Raw genomic sequence first — 23,357 nt, forward strand, 5'->3', positions numbered from 1 at the left:
CAATACATTTGTTTCTGTATTTGTTAATCTTTGTTAACTTTAGTTAATAAAAATACAGTTGATCATTGTTTGTTCACGTTAGTTCACAGTGCATTAACTAATGTTAACAAATACAACTTTTGATTTTAACGTATTAGTAAGTGTTGAAATGAACAAAGATTAATAAAGGCTGTAGAAGTACAGTTCATTATTAGATCATGTTAACTAATGCAGTTAACTAATAATAACACCTTATTGTAATGTGTTACCAATACGTTAGATGTGCTAAGAAACATGAAAGTGTACTCTCTTTAAGCAGGCCTACACACTTAAGTGGCCTTTTATGTCTTTAAAAAACAAACAAAATAAATATGAATTAGTCTGTTTCACTTTATTTTGATGGTCCCTTTAACACATTCTGTCGACTAACGTTGCACCCACATCTATACCAACTCTAGTAGAGTATTGGCCTAGTAGAGTGGTAGGGTTAGGGTTAGAATAAGTTGACATTTTCTTGTAAAATTACTTATAGATAGTAGAATGTCTGCTGTGGGACTATCATAATAAACAGTTAGCATATAGGCAGACAGTCTCTAATGAGATTTAGTTGACATGTAGTTGCAAAGTTACTTATATCCAACAGAAATTTCAAAAGGGACAATCAAAATAAGGTTATTGGATGGAAACATTTGTGACACATAGCCTACTGAAAAAAAAACTGTTATGGACGTTATAAAGCAAGATGTTTTCATTATAATATTTGCCAGGTTTTGCAACAAAATAAATAAGTTAAACAAAATGACTAATATTATCAAGGCTTCTTAAACTGGTTGCTTATTGGTTTAGACAGAACCTAGTCTACGTTATTTTTAAGAGTAAAAAAACAAAACATCGAAATCAAGTTTATAGAATGTTTTCACTTTCTATTGTAGCCTACGTAATATATATATGTGTGTGTGTATAGGCTATATTTCATTTCCACATTTATATATATATATACAAAACGTAGGCTACAATAGAAAGTGGCAACATTCTATAAACTTGATTTCGATGTTTTTAAAGAAATATTTAATCTATAACAATCGGCACTAAAGCCCAGATGAAGAAAGGCGATAAATGGTTGGGTGTGATGGGGAATATATCACGCGTTCTGATTGGTCCATTCAGCTGATCATCATCTACAGACAGTCAGTGCACATACAGAGAGCTCAACACACTGATAGAGAGAGAGACCACATCTTTACCGATATATTCTTCAATCATTATTTAACTGGACAACAAATCTCAAACTACTCAAACCTGTCATCTCAAATCGCAATGGACTGTCGAAACGTAAGTGGAGTCCGTGTTTATGTTTGTACAGCTTAAAAAAAACTTATGAATTGTGCATTTTTAAGACATTTTCAACATTTATGATTTCTCCACAGATAAGGTAAAATTGATCTGTAAATGTCGTGAGTTGATACATAATCCAGCATGAACTATATACCAACTTGGTTGAGTTAACATTTTAGGATTTACTGTATGTTTTAGGATTTCCTTGACTCCAATTACTTTAAAATATTACATTAGAAAATTAATAAAAAAAATCTGCATTATGATTACAACCATTAAAACCAACCATTATCTAAGTGACTATTGACAACAGCAGGATTTAACAGAGAACCTGCTGTAGGTGGGTAGGAGTATTTTAAAAATGTTTCAATGGTACCAATGTCCTGGCAGAGGAAGCACCACTAATAGCCTATGAATATCTGAGGATTAGTTTAAAGTTTAAAGTTTAAGGCAACATTGATGACTGGTCATGTTTTTGTTTTAAATCTGTTCATATATTCACAGTACAGAGAATGACACTTATCAGGCTATTCACTGTATGAAAGGACTGAAATGTGTTAAGGATATGTGCTGTGTATGCAGTTGTTTGTGGCGAGAAGGGTCATTGGTTTGACATCTTGTCTTGTGCATAAAGGCTGTCTTGTGTCTGCTGGTCTGTCTAAAGATAGAGCACTTCATTTTTACAAGCTCACAGAACACAGTTCTACTATTTCAACATTACATATTGATTAAAGTGATAAAATAAGATAGAGACTGAAAGCTGGTTAATGTAAATTTGGTCAGATTGTTCCATCCCGTTTGTTTTATCACCATGTACAGCAGGAGTACAAGCCGTCTTTGTTACACAAGTCATCTATTGCGTGGGCTTGGAGTTGTGTGTTTGTAGGAGCGTCTAGAACTTTCTAGAAACAGCAATTATCTGTGTATAATTTGGAAGATGTCGCTGTGATGGATGAGACAGATGGTCATTTGCATGTTCCAAACTGATGGCACTCACAAGTAAAGTTCACACAAGATGTTCCTTGATTGACGATTGGTCTCAGGATCAGCGCCCATCATGCTTGAGAAAGCTCTGTTACGAGGAACATTTTTAGAAGTCAGATAAATGTAGCTAGTTAATGCCCATCTTTTGTGTTGCACATTTAAGAGCATGTAGATAAAAAGTTGTTGTTGTTGTTTGTTTGTTTTTTGAGACATGAAGGGCTTTGTGGGGAATGACCACGGAGAGCCCTTTGGTCCTTGTTTGTTGTATAATATGGAGTTATAATATTATTATAATAACTTATAATAGATTATTGTTTATCCCTGCATAATAGTGCTGAAATCTCAGAGGAGTATCAGACTTCCATCCCACTCTGGATCTAACCCTGGATCTTCACACTGTTAGCCTGTGAAGCTCTGAATGCTTTCAGCTTCAGTCCCTTTACGGTGGATCCACCCCTAGTAGGCAGGGAAAATTAGTCGAGCTGCCGGAAACTTGTGGCTCGCTAGGGACCGCTGACAGCTTGTATCCGACTGGATGAGGAGAATCAAAGAAATCAAACAGAAAGAAAGTGCATTCCACTAAACGTAATGACCTATACCTTTGTATTTTAAGTATTTTGATTCTGAGAGAAAGAGAAAAGATTATAGAGAGAGAAACTTAATTAAATAGTATGAAAACTATAGTTCACCCAAAAATGAAAATTATGTCATCATATATGAAGTTACAGAGATATTGTGAAGATTGAGTGAACTGTTTTGATTACCAGTGACTTCCATTATATGGACAAGATATATCAAATTAACTTATTTTATGTTCCACATGAAGACATGAGTTTTATTTGTTTAATTTTACAGTTGCTGATTCTGTTTTAAATAATATGTAGCAGTAATATCAAAAGATTATATTCTTAAATTAGGCCAATTATATGATGGATAAGCACACTCATCCATAAATAACATCCATACAGGTGCATGAAAACATATTTACCAATATCAAAACCTAAAGCTGGTGCTCTGTCGCTCCCAAAGGAATTGTTTAATGGGACGTTCACCAAAAACTGGGTTGGTGAGAAGTGCCATTAAACAATTCCTTTGGGAGCAACAGAATGCTGACTTAAGGTTTTGACATGACTGTAACAACCCTTCACCATTAGGCACCCCGGCAAACAACACTGGAAAAGTGAAAAAATACACATTCCACCACAATCTTTAGAAGAATCAACACAATTTGTATAATGGCAATTTATATTATTTTACATTTTGGTGGAAAAAAAGTAAAAACAAAAGTAAAAAGTAAGGCTGAATGTATATGTGATTTTGTCACTCCTGGGAAATTAAGGCAGATTGAAATCCTAATCAATCTTAAATGATCTTAATATATACAATATATATATATATATATATATATATATTTATATGTGTGTGGGTGTGTGTGTGTGTGTGTGTGTGTGTGTGTGTGTGTGTGTGTGTGTGTGTGTGTGTGTGTGTGTGTGTGTGTGTGTGTGTGTGTGTGTGTGTGTGTGTGTGTGTGTGTGTGTGTGTGCTGGTCATATAATTAGAATATCATCAAAAAGTTGATTTATTTCTGTAATTCCATTTAAAAAGTGAAACTTGGATATTATATTCATTCATTAAACACAGACTGATATATTGCAAGTGTTCATTCCTTTCAATTTTGATGATTATAAATGACAACTAATGAAAACCCCAAAATCAGTATCTCAGAAAATTGATATATTGAAATATATTGAAATATTTTGTAAAAGTTCAATATTGAAAACACCTGGTGCCACACTCTAATCAGCTGATTAACTCAAAACACCTGCAAAGGCCTTTCAATGGTCTCTCAGTCTAGTTCTGTAGGCTACACAATCATGGGGAAGACTGCTCAGCTGTCCAAAAGACAACCATTGACATCTTGCACAAAGAGGGCAAGACACAAAAGGTCATTGCTAAAGAGGCTGGCTGTTCACAGAGCTCTGTGTCCAAGCACATTAATAGAGAGGCGAAGGGAAGGAAAAGATGTGGTAGAAAAAAGTGTAGAAGCAATAGGGATAACCGCTCCCTGGAGGGGATTGTGAAACAAAACCCATTCAAAAATGTGGGGGAGATTCACAAAGAGTGGACTGCAGCTGAAGTCAGTGCTTCAAGAACCACCACGCACAGATGCAAGACATGGGTTTCAGCTGTCGCATTCGTTGTGTCAAGCCACTCTTGAACAAGACACAGCGTCAGAAGCGTCTCGCCTGGGCTAAAGACAAAAAGGACTGGACTGCTGCTGAGTGGTCCAAAGTTATGTTCTCTGATGAAAGTAAATTTTGCATTTCCTTTGGAAATCAAGGTCCCAGAGTCTGGAGGAAGAGAGCAGAGGCACATAATCCACGTTGCTTGAAGTCCAGTGTAAAGTTTCCACAGTCAGTGATGGTTTGGGGTGCCATGTCATCTGCTGGTGTTGGTCTATTGTTTTTCCAAGGTCCAAGGTCAACGCAGCCGTCTACCAGGAAGTTTTAGAGCACTTCATGCTTCTCGCTGCTGACCAACTTTATAGAGATGCAGATTTCATTTTCCAACAGGACTTGGCACCTGCACACAGTGCCAAAGCTACCAGTACCTGGTTTAAGGACCATGGTATCCCTGTTCTTAATTGGCCAGCAAACTCGCCTGACCTATAGAAAATCTATGGGGTATTGTGAAGAGGAAGATGCGATATGCCAGATCCAACAATGCAGAAGAGCTGAAGGCCACTATCAGAGCAAACTGGGCTCTCATAACACCTGAGCAGTGCCACAGACTGATCGACTCCATGCCACACCGCAGTGCTGCAGTAATTCAGGCAAAAGGAGCCCCAACTAAGTATTGAGTGCTGTAAATGCTCATACTTTTCATGTTCATACTTTTCAGTTGGCCAACATTTCTAAAAATCCTTTTTTTGTATTGGTCTTAAGTAATATTCTAATTTTCAGAGATACTAAATTTGGGATTTTCATTAGTTGTCAGTTTTAATCATCACAATTAAATGAAATAAACATTTGAAATATATCAGTCTGTGTTTAATGAATGAATATAATATCCAAGCTTCACTTTTTGAAAGGAATTACTGAAATAAATCAACTTTTTGATATTATTCTAATTATATGAACAGTACCTGTGTGTGTATATATATATATATATATATATATATAAATTCATAAAATTTCACCTGCTTACAGTTAACCTGACAGTTAGGTTTAGGGGTGAACACCCATGGTTAATTTTTTCTGAAAATCATACGTTTCAAATCACATTGTACTAATTCATACAATTAGTACCATCTCGTAAAATAGCTACATTTTCTTGTGAGATCGGGTTGGAAGAACCTCTAAGCACCTTCCGAATATCCTATTGTGTATTCAAGATTAATATAACTTCAATATATATTTATAGGCTGCCTCAAAGCTTTTCCATTATAATGGGGTTAATAGAGGGACCGCTGATGTAGAATCACTGAAAGTCTTTAAGGTTTTTGCAGAAACTTATTGGGTTCCTTTTGTAAATTACTCAGATAACTGATTTGCAATCTGCAGTCATTTTACACTTGGTGTTCTTGATACAGATTGGTCTTATGGGGTATTACAAAGTGTGAAAGTTTGTTGACACTTTAGTGTAGATCTTGAACAGGATCTGTAACTGTTCTTCTGACATGTACTGTAGTCAGCTAAAATGGCTGACTGTATTTTATCTGAACTGCAGGAAGGATGCACTCAGCCGCAAGATGAGGACATCATGGACATTCCCCTTGATGACCCAGCTGCAAACAAAGCTGCTGCTAAGATTCAAGCTGGTTTTCGAGGTCACATGACCAGGAAGAAAATGAAGGATGACAAGCCTAGAGAAGAGGTTAGCAGCATGGGCAGTACATCAAAATACATTTGCCAAGGGTGACTTTACTAAAACCACAACAAAAAGACTATACAAAGTACCACACTTATATACACACTTAAATACTCATTTATTAAATTAAATATTTTACATATTATATAAATTACTTTAAATTACAGATTAGATACAGTGCCTGGTTACTGTCAGGATTTGTTCTTATGTTGTGTGTGCAAACACATGGCCTGTGTTTTGGGCTATGTGTTTGCGTTGTGTTGTTTACCACGTCCCCTTGTTCTCCTCGTTTGTCTTGATTGTTCATTGGTGTCACGTGTGTCCTGGTGATGATGTCCCTTATTTAAGGTCCTTGTGTTTATTACTTGGTGCTTGTTCGTTTTGTATCTTTGTCATCCTGTTCTGTGAGCTGTGTATTCCCGTGATCAGAGTTTTTATCCTATCTGTTAGTTCTAGTCTCATGTTATTGTTAAGTTTATTAGTCTAGTCTTGTCAACGTTCATTTGCCCCCTCGTGGGTCTTTGTTTTTTGTCTGTTTAATAAATCCGTGTTTTATTTATTACTGTCTGCGTTTGGGTTCATATCCGCATACCGTGACAGTTACATCTGTAAATTACACATAATAAAATATTCTTAAATCACTACTAATCTTTCTATGTATCTTTATGATTGGTCTACTTTGCATTATAGCCACATTACCACCTTGGATACACATTAATTTTTAATATCTCAATGGCCCATCATCAATTTTTCCATTTATAACATTGTTACCACATGAAATTAAAACTTGTTTCAGCCACAGAATAAAAAATAAAAAAGGTAATTGCGACTTTTTATATAACAATTTTGACTTTTATTTCTCAGAATTGCGTGATATAAACTCGCAACTGTGAGGTATAGTCACAATTGCAAAAGAAAGACAGAATTGCGTGATATTAAGTCCCAATTGCAAGTTATAAAGTCAGAATTATGTGAAATTAAGTCTTAAAAAAAGTCAGAATTGTGAGATATAAACTCACAATTTGGAGAAAGACAGACTTTATAACTCACAATTGCAACTTTATATCTCCCAATTCTGACTATATAACTTTCAGACGAGGAACAAGACGATAGGGGAAGTTGCGGTGAATGCGCCCTTATTTCAGTCTAAAATACACAGGAGTACAAATGATGACGAAGGTAAGTCGAAGTCTTGCAGTTCTCAGGTATTCCAGGTTTTTATGGTCTGTGGTCACAGTAAATGGATGATGGGACCCTCTTATTCCCTATGTCATAATATCTCTTGGCCGGTGACAGCTTCCTGGAAAAGAAGGCACATTGGAGATTAGAGGAGGCTTTATTCCACTGAGATAACACTGCACTTACTACAAACGGGATTTTCTGATCAGGATGTTGAAAGATGGGGGCTGAAGTGAAGGCCAATTTGATTGACTCGAAAGCTTGGGTGACCTCTTCTGTCCAGTTCAAACTTTTGGGCTTAACCAGGCCATATGGCATCATCCAATATTCATAGTGCCCTGATGACGTTATGATCGCTGTTTTCCATTTGTCACCCTTGCGGATGCGAATAAGATTGTAGGCACTACGAAGATCAAGTTTGGTGAACCAGACTGCTTCCCACAACATCTTAAGGGCAGCAGGAACCAGAGGAAGGGGATAGCGGTACTTTACCGTGATGTCGTTAAGCGCTCGGTAATCAATAGGTGGATGTAAACCCCGATCATTTGGCCATAAAGAAAAATTTTGGCTGCCGGAGAAGTGGACAGGCGAATGTATCCCTGGCTGAGAGCCTCCTCAACATACTCTTCTATGGCCTTTTGTTCAGGCTTAGAGAGGGGATAGATACATCCATGAGGAGGTTTAGCGCCCAGCGTTCAATGGCGCAAGCCCACTGGCAGGGAGGTGGTAAGTGTAGACGCCCCTTGATAAGAGTAGAGAGAGTGAAAATCTTGGTATTCCAGAGCAGGGGTTTTCTAACTGGGGGGCGCAAGGGGGTGACAGGGGGTCCGTGGACAAAGTCTAGAGAAAACTTGTAAAAAAAAAAAATAATAAGATTAAAATAAATTAAAAAGGCAATAAATTAGATTTAAATAAATGTGATTGTTTTGTGTAAATGTGAACCTGGGCAAAAATTATTAGTTTGTTATTAATCTATTAAATAAATTTAATTAGATCACATTTTTTTAATTAATATAAATAAATATTTGATTAAAATTAAATAAATAAACAAAAATAATAATACGTAACAATAAATTACTACAGTGAGTAATACAAAATATATAATAATGTAAGTGAAACAAATTTTAGATTTATAATATACATTTTTCTGTGTATAAATTGGGTGTTTATAATACAGAATCCTTATAAATTTTAGGATAGGGGTCCCACACACAGCAATGATCATATGTGACCCTGCCTGTGAAAACCCAGCTAAAGTCATTTTTTCTTGTGATTCACTGTTTTCTTCATAAAATCATCTTACATAATGTAACTAACATTCTGTGAAAATATAACCTTGATATCTTTAATATTGACTGAGTAAGGCTATGTCAAAGATTTGCGGAATTTCAGGCTCAGAAAATCGTGTTTTTGAGAAATTCCAATTTAAAAACAAGCTTATTTTTAAAACTGCAACATATTTGATCAAAAATGATCCTGCATATATGCCATGTACCACATTAGAGCTGATATCCTCCCATTTTCAGTGATATATGACACATTTATGGGAAAATTCTTAAAGTTTTGTAAAACAGGCCTATTTATTATGATGCGCATGTCCAAAAAGCTAAAAGCATAAAAACATTGAAACGAATGGGGTACCACAAGTGTTTGATTGTAGCAACAATTACCAAGTCAATTCAGTGTAATGATTTGTATAAATTTATTAGTAAAATGAAATATCAGTGAAAAAAAAATCAATAATATATCAATTAATTAACATATAACATTTCGGTAGAAAATCCCATTCTCTTACTGGGCCACTGTGTAACATTGAGTAAATCTGGAGTAAAAAATAATCATTTAAGGGATAGTTCACCCAAAAATTACAATTCTGTCATAATTTAGTCACCCTCATGTTGTTCCAAAGCTGTATGAGTTTCTTTCTTCTGCTAAACACAAAATAAGATATTTTAAAGAATGTTGGAAACCAGACAGTTCACGGCACCCATTGACTTTAAAAAAAAAAATATGTAAGTCAATGGATGCCGCCAACTGTCTGGTTACCAACACTCTTTAAAATATCTTGTTTTGTAATAAACAGAAGAAAGAAACTTATACAGGTTTGGAATAACATGAGGGCGAGTACGATTTAAAAAAATGTGGGTGACCTATACATTTAACAGGTCAGTCTCAAACTTTGTACACATTCTAAAATTGTCTAGATGCAAAATATTTGATAATCTCATGGATTCTTTTCACAAAAGTATTTCATTTTGGCATTAAAAAGTCAAGTCAAGTCACCTTCATTTATACAGCGCTTTTAACAATATATAGATAGTTTCAAAGCAGCTTTAGAGTGATAATAGGAAATTTTCATAAATAGGAAATAAAACTACCATTTCAAACAGAGTATTGTCCTTCTCCAAATGACTCATCCTCAGTGACAGCAACTCTCCCTCCTTGAAAAAAGAAGAACACTTTTCCCCATTGTAATACTTGCAGTTGCAAGAGAAACCTATTTTCAGTTTCACATCTGGACCAGCATTAGAAGCAAATTCTTCTTGTTGGTGTTCCCTCTTCAGATTCGCCAGACATAGCTTGGGGTTCAATCACCAAAACTGGCTCGTCCTCATCATCATGTTGGTCACTGCCTGAAAATGCAAGGATACATTTTTCAATTCAAAGCAAGAGACCTAAAAACATGATGTCGTAACATGCAAGAATGGGGTGGCCTGGGGTGAGGGGCCTGATTCCACATTTAAAGTGGATAATAAAGCATTTTAAATAAAAAAATCAGTTCATCAACACGACGCATCACCATCCAGCAAACGAATTATATTGACATGTAGCAGGCCTAAAATGTCCTTTAAATAAGATTATTATTATTGGCAGAATATTGAGCTACAAAACAAATAAGCTATTCTTAAAATATTGGCGATGACACAAAACAATCTCCACAGACATCTGAACCCGGCATAAGTCGCATTTTTTAACTAGTGTTGAGTTGATTTCCGCACGTGCGGATTCATATTAAGGTCTGTTTACTCTTTCTAATGGTAGAAAATAATTTCCTGAGCCGAATGATATAAGAATCAGCAGGTGTTGTTGCGCCGAAATGAACCCAGATACGATTGAAATCAATGTGTAGGAAGCCGACGTCCATTTTTTTGTTTGTTTGTTTTTTGTGCAAAAGTATAACGTAGTGTCAATAAAATCATTAATTTCAGTATTTGTCATGTTATAAATGAAAATTTGAGTATTGCATCTCAAAACCCTCGGTATAATCTATCATTTACAGCAATAAACACACTTGAATTATTTTTGTCATTTTTACGGCTAGGCTATGACTAATTTGACGTTTTTAAACTCATAATTAGATTCTGCGACTTTAGCGGGGGTTTCACAGGCGGGGTCACATATTTGGGGGTCTGTGGCATTTAAAGATTGAAAACCCTGTTCCAGAGGAATTTGTAAGTTAAAATGTGTGGCTGGACTCTCAACAGTGGTGGTACAAACTGAAGGAGATACAGGGTGCAGACTGGGGAGTAGCTTTTCAAGGAAAGTTGAGGAGAATGCTGAATTAACCATGTTTTGCCTAGTATGATGGATACGGTGGAGGATGGGAGTACAAAGAAAATGATGGTTTCCTTGTGGCTAGCCCCTACATGCAGTTCTAATGGTGGTAACTAGGACTGCACGATTTGGGGAAAATGTCATATTGCGATTATTGAGGTCAATATTGCGAAATTGCAATATGCAATTGCAATATAATAAACAAGTGGTTTCATGAGTCAACTTGCTTGATTCTCAAGGAAAATGCACACACAGATTAATGATAATGCTGAAATGTTTATTTCTCAACTCAAACTAGCAAAAACAACTATATGATTGATTAAACCTATAATAATAAATAAGCCATTGATGTCTGGATAATTTTTTTTTTTAAACAAAACTTTTTAAAAATATTAACGACTTCCTGTCTAACATGTAGGGCATATACAGAAATTGAATAAAGTTATCAAACAGTCTGTGCTGCATAATTTTTAAATTAAATATAGACTAATCCTTATTAAAGTTACAAAAGTTCTTTAGTCAAGAGCAGTGAGTGTTTTCTCTGTTCCCTTTGTTCTTTGATTAACTTTAACGACAGAGATAATTATTGGCTACTGTGTTCTGTCCCTTTAAGACCAGCTGCTGCTGACAGAGAAGTGACGCGCTCAAACGCGCCTCATTCTCTCACGAGTCACAACTCTTTATGTTCATCATAAGACTGCTCTTATGTTATGAAGATACTCGACAAAAAGACATTTTGGCATAATTGTGTCTGTTATTGTTCGTTCAAGCGTGAAGGAGAACTGTATTCTGGCGTGCTGTCTTGTGCGCACGAATGATACTGTTGCGCTTCTTTCTGTGAGTCACAGTCAGGACATTCACAGGCAGCGCGCTGTTTTTTGTCTTGTCGTGTGTGGCGAGGGGGGCGTGGTCTCGCGAAGTCTGTAGCGAGAGACGAGTCCGCGAGCTGTGCGGTGAGTAAGTAGGTCAAGTGCAGATGATGAACACCTGTGTCTGATTGCAGTGATTGGCGTGGAGACCGCATATAAGCTGTCAGGAATGAGTGAGCGGGGAGAGAGTGGCTTGGGACTCGCACACGACCCGCAGCAGATACCAGCAGGAGTGGAAAGAGTTTTGGACTGAATGGACTGAGTTATTTATGAAACGGGAAGAGTGGTCGTTTGACTGAACCTTGAGAGCTGGAGACATACAGCGAGAGCTGGTACAGCGGGCAGAGTGTTTCTTATACATGTGCTATAGTGGTTTACTATGGTGAAGGCGCACGAGCGCACCTTTCTTTTGTTCTTTTATTTTCCTGAATAAAGTGCGAGTCCCAAATTCGCCGACTCTGTCTTCTTCTTCCTTCACCCACACACACTAAGATTGACTACACTGGTTCCGAAACCCGGGGAGGAGAAGACTGCCGCCGCCATGCAGAACCCGCCAGGAACGCCATTTGCGGATCACATCCAAACGCTCGCGGCTCTTCTCAGGGAACAACACCACGCCCTGCTGGCCATAAAGTAGGAGCAAGATCAGCGGTTCCAGCTGCTTATCCAAGGCCAGCAAGAAGACCGCGAGCTGTTCCGGAGCTGGCTCGACCGGGAGATTCGGGCGTTCCCGATCCAGCTACGGCCTCGGCCCCGCCCCTGCCTCTCAATAAAATGGGGCCCCAGGATGATCCGGAGGCATTCCTGGACCTTTTTGACAGGTCGGCCGAGGCCCGGGGATGGCCCCGAGCGGACTGGCCCATGCGGCTCATCCCTTTACTATCAGGAGAGTCGCAGATAGCCGCCCACCAACTGCCACTCCAGAATCTCCTGGTCTATGAAGATCTGAGGCGCGCCATTCTGCAGCGGGTCGGCCGGACCCTGGAACAGCATCGGCAGCGGTTCAGGTCCCTGAGCCTGGACGAGTCCGGCTGGCCCTTCGTCATGGCGCAGCAGCTCCGGGACTCCTGCCGCAGATGGCTGATTGCCGACGGAGGCGACGTCGAGGATGTTATCAGCAAGGTGGTACTGGAACAGTTCATCGCCAAACTGCCCAAGAAGACCGCGCAGTGGGTCCAGTGCCACCGCCCGACGTCGTTGGACCAGGCCATCCACCTGGCGGAGGATCACATGGTGGCGTGCCCAGGGGTCGGCGAGCCCCTCCCATCTGTCTCTCTCTCTCGTCCCCTTCTTCCCCCAAACCTGTTCCCCTTCCCAGGTCTCGTGGGGGGCTGATGCCCCGGCCGGCGCCGAGGTGGAGAACGGGGGCTCCGGCGGAACCTGTCCCAGCATCCAGGGCCCCACCCAGGGGGACGGCGACGTTCGACCACTTCGCCCCGGTTCCTGCAGCCTTGCGCTCTCCTCACCAATCCCTTGACCCGCTTCCCGCCACTGGGGCGGCGTATAATTGGTATGGACCTCATCGGGCCATTAGAACGGTCAGCACGTGGGCATCGCTTTGCGCTAGTCCTGGTGGATTACGCAACGCTGTACACTGAAGCAGTCCCGCTTCGTAACATTTCTGCCAAAAATGTTGCGAGCGCGCTCTTCTCGTTAATCTCCCGGGTGGGAATCTCTAAAGAGATTCTCACCGATCAGGGCACGGCGTTTATGTCACGAATTACTCGCGAACTTAATGAATTATTGGGCATTAAATCGATTCGCACTAGCGTCTACCACCCCCAGACAGACGGCTTAGTGGAAGGGTTTAATCGCACTTTGAAGTCCATGATTCGGAATTTCGTTCACAAAGACGCCAAAAATTGGGATAAGTGGCTAGAACCCCTCTTGTTCGCTGTACGCGAGGTCCCCCAAGCCTCCACGGGGTTTTCCCCCTTCGAGCTTCTCTATGGGCGTCAGCCCCGTGGGGTGTTAGACGTTCTTAGAGAAACTTGGGAGGACGGACCGACCGCAAGTAAAAACGAAATTCAGTATGTCTTGGACCTGAGAACAAAACTCCACACGTTGGGGCGGCTATCAATGGAGAATTTGTTACAGGCCCAGGACAGACAGAGTCAGCTGTATAACAGGGGGGCTAGACTTCGTCAATTTACACCGGGAGATAAAGTGCTTGTATTACTCCCTACTTCCAGCTCTAAATTACTCGCAAAGTGGCAAGGACCTTTTGAGGTCACACGGCGGGTCAACAATCTCAATTATGTAGAAGTTCGAACAGATAGGAGCGGAGCACATCAAATTTATCACCTCAACCTCCTCAAAAAGTGGGTTGAGGCAGAGTCAGTGATGCTGGCGACGGTAGTGAGCGGAGAGGAGGATCTCAGGCCAGAAGCGAGCACAAAACCTCAATCTTTCGCGCTGGCTCCTGGTGGAGATCACCACTCACCCTCCCAGCTCACAGACATTAAAAATTTACAAGCTGAGTTTGCTGATGTGTTCTCTCCCCTGCCTGGTCGAACGGACCTCAGTCAGCACCACATTGAGACGGAACCGGGTGTGGCGGTGCGCTGCCGCCCGTATCGTTTACCTGAACAAAAAAAAAGGTAGTTCAGGACGAATTAGAGGCTATGCTGGATATGGGGGTAATAGAAGAGTCCAGCAGTGACTGGGCGAGCCCGATAGTTTTAGTTCCTAAGTTTCTAACCCTAACCGTTTCTGTGTGGACTATAGAAAGGTGAACGCAGTGTCTAAGTTTGATGCTTATCCAATGCCGAGGGTTGACGAATTGCTTGATCGGCTTGGTACTGCTCGTTTTTATTTGACACTGGACTTAACAAAGGGTTATTGGCAGATCCCCTTGTCTCCCATGTCCAAAGAAAAGTCAGCTTTCACAACGTGGTTTGGATTACACCAATTTGTCACCCTTCCTTTCGGCTTGTTCGGGGCTCCTGCGACTTTTCAGCATCTGATGGACAAAATTCTCCGGCCGCATGCTGCATATGCCGCTGCCTACTTGGATGATATTATCATCTACAGTAACAATTGGCAGCGTCATATGCATATGCGAAGTGTTTGCGTGCTGTCCTGAAGACGCTGAGAAGGGCTGGGCTCACGGCCAACCCGAAGAAGTGTGCGATTGGGCGTGTGGAAGTAAGATATCTGGGCTTCCACTTGGGCCACGGACAAGTGCGTCCCCAAATTGATAAGACGGCAGCGGTTGCGACGTGTCCGAGACCTAAGACCAAAAAGGAGGTTAGACAGTTCCTGGGGCTAGCGGGTTATTACAGAAGGTTTGTGCCTAATTATTCGGACCTCGCTAGCCCGCTGACTGATCTAACTAAAAAGGAGGCACCAGATACGGTCCAGTGGACAGAGCAGTTCAGCAGGTTTTCACCCAGATAAAGGCTGCTCTGTGTGGCGGGCCGCTTTTACATGCTCCTGACTTCTCTCTCCCTTTCATCCTACAGACGGACGCATCGGACAGGGGGCTGGGCGCAATCCTGTCCCAGGAGGTGGAGGGTGAAGAGCGGCCGGTGCTGTACATCAGTCGAAAGCTCTCTAAGAGAGAGACGATGTACAGCACCATTGAGAAAGAATGTTTAGCCATCAGGTGGGCTGTACTCACCCTCCGCTACTACCTCCTGGGGCGGGAGTTCACCCTCTGTTCGGACCACGCTCCCATGTAGTGGCTCCACCGCATGAAGGACACCAACGCGCGGATCACCCGATGGTATCTTGCTTTACAGCCTTTTAAATTCCAGGTGGTCCAAAGGCCGGGTGCACAGATGGCTGTAGCCGACTTCCTCTCCAGGAGGAGTGGGGGGGGGGAGGCTGCAGGCCGGACGGCTCCCCGGCCTGAGTCGGGCGGTGGGGGTATGTGGCGAGGGGGGCGTGGTCTCGCGAGAGTCTGTAGCGAGAGACGAGTCAGCGAGCTGTGCGGTGAGTAAGTAGGTCAAGTGCAGATGATGAACACCTGTGTCTGTTTGCAGTTATTGGCGTGGAGACCGCATATAAGCTGCCAGGAATGAGTGAGCGGCTTGGGACTCACACGCGACCCGCAGCAGATACCGGCAGGAGTGGAAAGAGTTTTGGACTGAATGGACCGAGTTATTTATGAAATGGGAAGTGTTGTCGTTTGACTGAGCATGAGAGCTGGAGACATACAGCGAGAGCTGGTACAGCGGGCAGAGTGTTTCTTATACATGTGCTGTAGTGGTTTACTACGGTGAAGGCGCACAAGCGCACCTTTCTTTTGTGCTTTTATTTTCCTGAATAAAGTGCGGTGTCCCAAATACGCCGACCCTGTCTTCTTCCTTCACCCACACACACTAAGATTGACTACATCGTGCATTAATGGTTTAAAAGCATTTGCATGAAAAAGAGCGGGATCATGTAACACTAGCCAAATGATGACAAAAACTTAACAGATGCTGCGTTAATTGCGTAAGTAGCCCTTATTTGTTTAGGCTATTTCATATAAAATCGCAGCATTTTGCGTCATATAATCGCATAGACTTGACATTGAGATTGTGATTGCGATATGATTAATCTTGCAGCACGATTAACAGTGATGACTGATGGGTGATTTGTCCTCTGCCCAGGGCAAATGGTGTATTCAGTGTGATGGGTCAGAAGTGTAATCTCACTGAGCTCAAGATAAGAGAAATTGGAAGCAGTGACAGTCACTGGCATATGCAGGGGAGAACTTACTGAGACTGTTTGATGAACAGAACTCTCAAGGCGGATGGACTGGACACTAAACGAGCTGGTGCAGGGGAGGAAGCTCAGTACAAACAGAGCTGTGACCGAAGACGACATTGTCATTCTGAGGCAGGTAAGTGTGAATAATCAATTTGCGTAGGTTCTTTTGGGGCCATTGACGAATGAACTTGAGTAAATTCTTGAAAGATGGAAGAATTATCCCAGGTACAGTTTGCTTAGACAGGTGGCGACACGGATTGAATGCAGGATAAACCTCTCCAGTCCCATGGAATCATCACATCCCGCTAGCTGGGCACGAAGGTGAGGAACAAGAGGACAGGGGAAGTTGCGGTGAATGCGCCCTTATTTCAGTCTGAGCAAATACAAATGATGACGTAGGGTAAGTAGAACGCTGTAATAGCTCAGTCCACAATAACAAAACACAAATACCATTACCAAAACTACCTTAGGAGATGAAGAAGAAAGCACACTGAGCATGTAGGTCAAACTCTAACGAGACAAGACAGTGATAATGGATAGGGGATGAGTATATATACGGTCCATAATTGACGTGGTGATGAGGGACAGGTGATAGTCTATAGAATTCTGGTGAATGGGACCGCGTTGGAGGTGCAGAACCAGACGGAGGCATGAAAATAACTCACAATTGCGAGTTTATATCACGCAATTCTGACTTTATAACTCGCAATTGCAACTTTATATCATGCAGTTCTGAATTTATAATTCAATTTTATATCTTGCAAATCTGGCTTAATCACTCACAATTGCAACTTCATATCTTGCGATTCTGGCTTTGTAACTCGCAATTGTGAGTTTTTATCCTACAATTCTGACTTTATAACTCACAATTGCGAGTTCATATCTTGCAAATCTGACTTTATAACTCACAATTAGGAGTTTATCTCCTTTAAAAGTCAGAATTGTGAGATATAAACTTAAAATGTTTTATTCTGTGGTGGAAACAAGCTTCCATAACATGAACATGTTTATCTCAATACATATTTTATGTGTGGTCCGTAAACCTTGTTATGTGTAGAAATACTATTTGCACCACTGATTAAATATCTTACTTAGAAACAGAACAAGCCCTACAACAAGTTTAATTTTAACTTGTTAGTGTAATTTATAAATCCATTGAATGTTGAATGTATATGTGATTTTGTCACTACTGGGAAATTAAGGCAGATCAAAATCCCGATCAGTCTTAAATTATCTTAATCCATAATTTATTGAAAGAACAATAACCATTAAAGGTTCTTTGGAACTATTGTTATCATAATCTGTACACTATTGTTTCTGTCTGGTATCAGTATTTCCCCAGCAGACATCAGTATGGTTAAAATGGTATCCTAGCAATAATGCCTTAATTGCTTGTTGCTAAGCAATAATACAGATGGTACCCCTTTAATGTCATGTAAGTACCCTTCTCAGTTGTATTGCCTACGTATGGTAATGCCCCATATGTTTTACATAAAAAAGACAGCTATTGCTGCAGAGTTAGACTTTTATGAAATGATTTTGAAAAATATTAAAATTAAACGATTTTGTCATTTTTGGGTTTGAATTTTTAGCAAGTCTGTTTTATGCACAGGAACACAATACAGTCATTTCTATATGTCAGTATTTCATAACTATCTTTCAGGAGTTTTGTGCACAACAATAACAATTTGTATTCTATTTCAGAAACAACGAGAGCAGAAGTAGCTAAGAGGAGCACCATCACCACCGCCCGATAGCACATCACTGCAATAACCAGAGCTCTTTTGTTTAAAAAGAACCCTTCAGTTAATGATATGAAAGCATCAACGTCCAAACTACATGCAGATTTTGCCACCTGACTAGCAGACTCTTTCACACGTTCCTCTTTTCCCTTTAGCATTTGAGTGGCTGTTTCTGACTTGAAACAGTTTCACAGCATGACATTATAAATTCAATTCATTTTAAGATAGAAATTTGTCTGTGGTCTGTCAGCTTTCAAATCTGAAGAGTTTTCTTGTTGCTTCAAGCAAGGCAAAATTTGTTTGAGGTTGTGCTTTACTTCTTTGGCTGTACTGAGTCTTACAATATACAAGTATTTGCATTTACTAAACGTCTTTTTTTTTCTAGCACAGATTTTGTTTATGCCTGTTTAATAAAGCAAATTAAGTTCCACATACTGGCTTTCTGTGTTCACTAGATGCCTTATTATTGGCATGTCTGTTTTGAGGGTGATAAAAATGTGGTACCAATTTATATTAGGTGTCTTTATTTAAAAAAAAAAATTGTATGGTGCAATGTACTTATTGTGCTCATTTTGTATTGCAAAACACTTTTGCTGCTATTGTGGTGGTGGGGTACTGGTAAGGTTAGGGACAGGTGTCATGGTGTGTGTAGGTTTAAGGGTGGGTTAAGTGGTAAGGGAAGTGTCAACAATGTAATTATACATGTAATTACAGAAATTAATTACAGCTGTAATTACATGCAGGCAGGGCTTGACATTAACACCCGCCAACCCGCCAAATGCGGGTGGATTTCATCAGTGGTGTGTAACGCAATCCCTCCTACTAGCCACTTTGGTGGGTCAAATTTTATATATAATACATTCATCGTATAATTGTAGTCTTTTAAAAAGGAATCTGAAATAATAAACTAAGTGCAATGTAGTGTTGTAAAAAAAAAAAATTTGCACGCATATCGATACTGAAATATCTGAATCGCTTCCAATACTAATTTTCCCCAGAATATACACGATACCAGCTTCGCTTCTCTCTCATCTCTCCAACAGCGATTGACTCACAAACCCGCCTCCTCTCACTCACTCGTTTAATTTCCTCTGGATGAATATTGTTGGTGTTACAGGGCTTCAATTTTATCATGGGATTGCATGTATTACGCATAATTTTACTCATTCCCACAGATTTTGTGCGCCTCATTTAATTGCGCTCACATAAAGCAGCCTCTCAATTTAGCTCTTTTTCTCTGCTTATTGCGTTTGAATTTTTAAATGTATGTACAATGTAAAAAATGTTCACAATAAATGCATTGTATCAAATTATTCATTTAAATGTCAGGATAGTAATTAAAGACTCTTAATGGGTCCAAAAATGTTAATTTGCCGCTGATGGAAAATAACTGATTAATTAAAATATGTTTTTAATTAATCAAGAGATGTGGTTTACATCACAAATATGCAAGCTGTGCAATAGACAGAGAATATTGTTTGTATTTCCAGACAGCTTGTGTCAGAGCCAGATAATTCAGTGAAGTATTCTCACAGCTTAATCAATCTTTCAAACAGTGAGACTGTAGCCTTCAAATAGCACAAATGCTCATTAAAAATAGATTTACTCAAAAGCACTCCTTGCGTGTCCCTGCCTGTGCAAATCTTTTTGGTGCATTTGTTTTTCTGTACCTGTCTATTTGTATCACATCATCTGTTGGTAAAATACATAATTTTTACCTCGTGTTCTTGTAGCGCAACTAGTAGCGCATGGCATTAGCGATGCCAAGGTCACATACAGATAAAATGTATGGCACAGATGCGCTGTAAGTCACTTTGGATAAATGCATCCCCCAGATGCATACAGATAAAGGTAATGTAAATGCCACTGGAAAGCATTCTTGACCTTATTGCTCAATGTTTTAAACAAGGAGTTCTATAATACCTGTAGAAAGCTCTGTTGTCATTCCCATTCATTTCAATGGCAGGTGTTTGGAAACCACAGAAGTACACCATTTGAAATGTGCCATCTTTAAAAGATTTTAAAATAATATAAGTTATTTTGCCAAGTAATTCATATTCCTGGATCAACTTATTTTGAACATTCAAAAATTCCAGTCCGAAAACCCTACCCTTAAGTTATCCCATAATTAGAGGGAAATGATAAGTGAATTACACTGACGCAGAAGCATCTAAACCTGGTTGTAAGCTTAAACTTGACAGAAACTGCAAACTTGTCTCTCAAATCATGTTGTACTTGGTGAAATCACATTCACTGTTTTTTTTTTTAGTGTGAGCACACAACTCACTATTTACGCTACAAAATGGCAAACAATGGGGTGCTGCAGTGATGACATTCCTTTACAATGAATTTAAAGGAAGTTAGCATCACCCTGGTTCCCTCGACAAAAACCCAATAGTATTTCCCATTGGCTTTTTCAGTCGTTTCAGAAAATAAGCTCTGTAACCAACAAAAGTGTATTCGTACAACTTTTGTTCATCATGATAACCTTCACAAATAAACACAACTTTTATGAATTTTGAAGCATACAATTGGCTGAAGTAAAAAGCTAAACATAGGCTATAAATTAACTACAGCACAAACGCATTTCAGAGTTCCCAACATTAAGCGTCCGACAGCTCTTTCAGTCTTTATTTAAAAAGACTTTTACTCTGAAAGAATAGATTAGAATAGTTTACAAAAAGAGTGATTATAAACATAATGAGGCGGTCATCGCTAGTGGGGGGGAAAGAGGGATTGTGTACATGAGTCCTAGAGGCATTGGAGGGCCTCCCCTGAGGGCTCCCGCAATTTCTACCTCACCAGAACACAATTCTACTGAGGGAGCACAATTCAATAAACTGTACAGGGGGCACAGTTAACCTAGTGATGCCACTGAATGGTTTACTAATTCGGCATGATAACATTTAATGTTTTCTGCCAATTATTGTAATTCCAACATGTACTAGCAGGGGCTAACTACAGTAGAACATGCTAATCAGCCGAACCCTTTTTGATTTTAACATGCCTTGGTCAAACAAACATTTTACCAGTGGGTTATTTATCTGACATCCCATTCTTCCCACAGAGTGCTCTTTGTTGGCAGTGAAAGTGTTCCTCTAGAACTCATGTTTTAATTACAGTACACAACTCACAATGGACAGGGGAAAGTAGAGCATGCTGTAATTATCTCTTCCTGCCCTCTCCCCTGACAGAGTTATTACATCTGGGCCTCCTCAGTGATATCAAGCAATTAAAATAGAGGAGTGGCATAAGACTGCTGCAAGCTACAGTGTGCAGTTTGTCAAAGAAAAAATATTTATATGTGGTTGAAAATCAGGGTGCAAAAGTGGATGGAAGTGCTCTGCAAAAAGTGAAAATGCACTGACAGTAATTTAAAAGTCAGCATGAAACGGAATTTGAGATTTCTTCCTTATTGTGACGGATGTAAGAGTGAAACAGTTTCTTGAACAAAAACAAAATGTAGAAAATGACTTGTCTATGGGGAACTGATTTGATAATTTGCACTTGCTCTGATGTCTTGTGAGTGAAAGCATGTCCTGCGCCTCCTGCCCACAAGCCAGTAAACATCAGAGAAGAGATGTCACTATAAGAGTTGTTTTGATTGAAGATTACCAGGCACATGAATTAAAAAAAGAATGTGCACAGATGAATTGTTTATAATAAACATTGCAAGATGCCATAAAACAAATACAGTAAAACGTCAAATAATAGCCGAGTCCCAAATAGACGCCGGTCTCTTTTACACGCCTGGTGTGGCGACAGGTTTGGGTAAATAAAGGCCGGTCTCAAATAGAGGAACATCTTCAGAGCCCCTGTCTCCCATCCCAGCAATGATTCAACACTAGAACCATTTAAAAAAACAATTTAGGGAACATAATATAATGGCGCTTTTCCATTACCAGTATCAGCTCAACTCGACTCGGCTCGCTTTTCGCTCCGATTTCCATTACAGATAGTACCTCCCCAATAGTACCTGGTCGTCATAGCGACGACACAGGAACTACGCGACACACCCCCACACACACACACAGGACAATAGAGGAAATTTTGTGTATGCTGTTTTTGATCCTCGGGATGTGGCTATTTTTCACAGCAAGAAGACAAACGTTGTTTCAGGAGAGGCTGAGGGCAGCAAAACGAAACACTGCTGAAAAAAATAGCTCCATGTGGCGCGTACAATGATGACGCGGTGAATAGTGACGATTCTCTCTGACCAATCAGCAGTCTGCAATGTTTCACGTCACATTTTAGTATCGCCTCAGCTCGCCTCAGCCCACTTAGAACCTCGCCGGAGGTGACACGAAAAAAAGTACCCGAAAGCAGGTACTGGTAAAACTTTTACACAGTGGAAAACCAAACAAAGGCGAGTCGAGTCGAGCTGGTACTGTGTAGTGGAAAAGCGCAACTACAAATGCAAACAAACTCACCCTGCACTCAGGGGAAAAACAAATCATGTAACCGTCAAAACAACATTACACTAATCTCTCACCTCAGTAATAGGGATTACATGGTACACACAAATGGGGAGAACTAAAACACAGGACTGCAACAGGTGAAAGGGACTCATCAGAAGAGAGACAGCGGGGAAACCTCCCACCTCAATAGCGCTGCAAAACTGGTCAGCTTTTATGGCTGAACACACGGCTGCAAGAGTGAATCAGCAGAGGGAGATAGGAGCGCTGATTAACAGGTGCTAATACTCATCCTATGGGAGAGCAGAAACAATAGTAAGAGCATTCACAACATGTCAGGAACCACTAGAAATAACAGGACCCAAGCACAGAGATGGGCGGTGAATGGTGATTTATTAACAATAGGGTGTAACAGTCCAGAGACAGTCCACAACAGAGGTCTAGTGAGGCACAGGATTGAGCAGCCCAGTAACCAGCAGTCAGTGCAAACTCAGGCTGGAAGGGACTCCAACACACAGACGCACAACACAACAGGCTAGAAAAACAAAACAAGAACAAAACCACTAAAACATTAGATAAGTACAAGGCACGACGATTGGCTTATCATAGCTCAGTCGAAAGCGCAGTTAATAATGCACAGATCCTGGCTCCTCAGCCACCTAGAATGCCTGGGTCTCAGGATCAACACTTCCAAAGCACACTGTTTCCCGGCCAAAAAAATAATTTTCTGG

The 23,357-nt window shown here is 40.2% G+C and overlaps 1 protein-coding gene across 1 annotated transcript; it reads left to right on the top strand.

Moving 5' to 3' along the window:
- The first annotated feature begins 1,178 nt into the window (after positions 1–1,178).
- Positions 1,179–19,824, top strand: nrgna (neurogranin (protein kinase C substrate, RC3) a). Its single transcript, XM_077206264.1, has 3 exons — positions 1,179–1,311; positions 6,028–6,174; positions 18,174–19,824. Exons 1-3 carry the CDS (start codon positions 1,297–1,299, stop codon positions 18,192–18,194), a joined length of 183 nt encoding a protein of 60 aa, XP_077062379.1. The 5' UTR covers positions 1,179–1,296; the 3' UTR covers positions 18,195–19,824.
- The last annotated feature ends 3,533 nt before the right edge of the window (positions 19,825–23,357 follow it).

The sequence above is a fragment of the Siphateles boraxobius genome, unplaced genomic scaffold, assembly GCF_051911475.1.
Source record: "Siphateles boraxobius isolate OS27281-9 unplaced genomic scaffold, OSU_SipBor_1 56, whole genome shotgun sequence".
NCBI classification, from domain to species: domain Eukaryota; kingdom Metazoa; phylum Chordata; class Actinopteri; order Cypriniformes; family Leuciscidae; genus Siphateles; species Siphateles boraxobius.

Bases quoted from the DNA above. Each gene is read 5' to 3' on its own strand.
- nrgna (XM_077206264.1), top strand. The intron at 6,175-18,173 runs GTTAGCAGCATG...ATTCTATTTCAG, and splicing joins ATGACAAGCCTAGAGAAGAG to AAACAACGAGAGCAGAAGTA.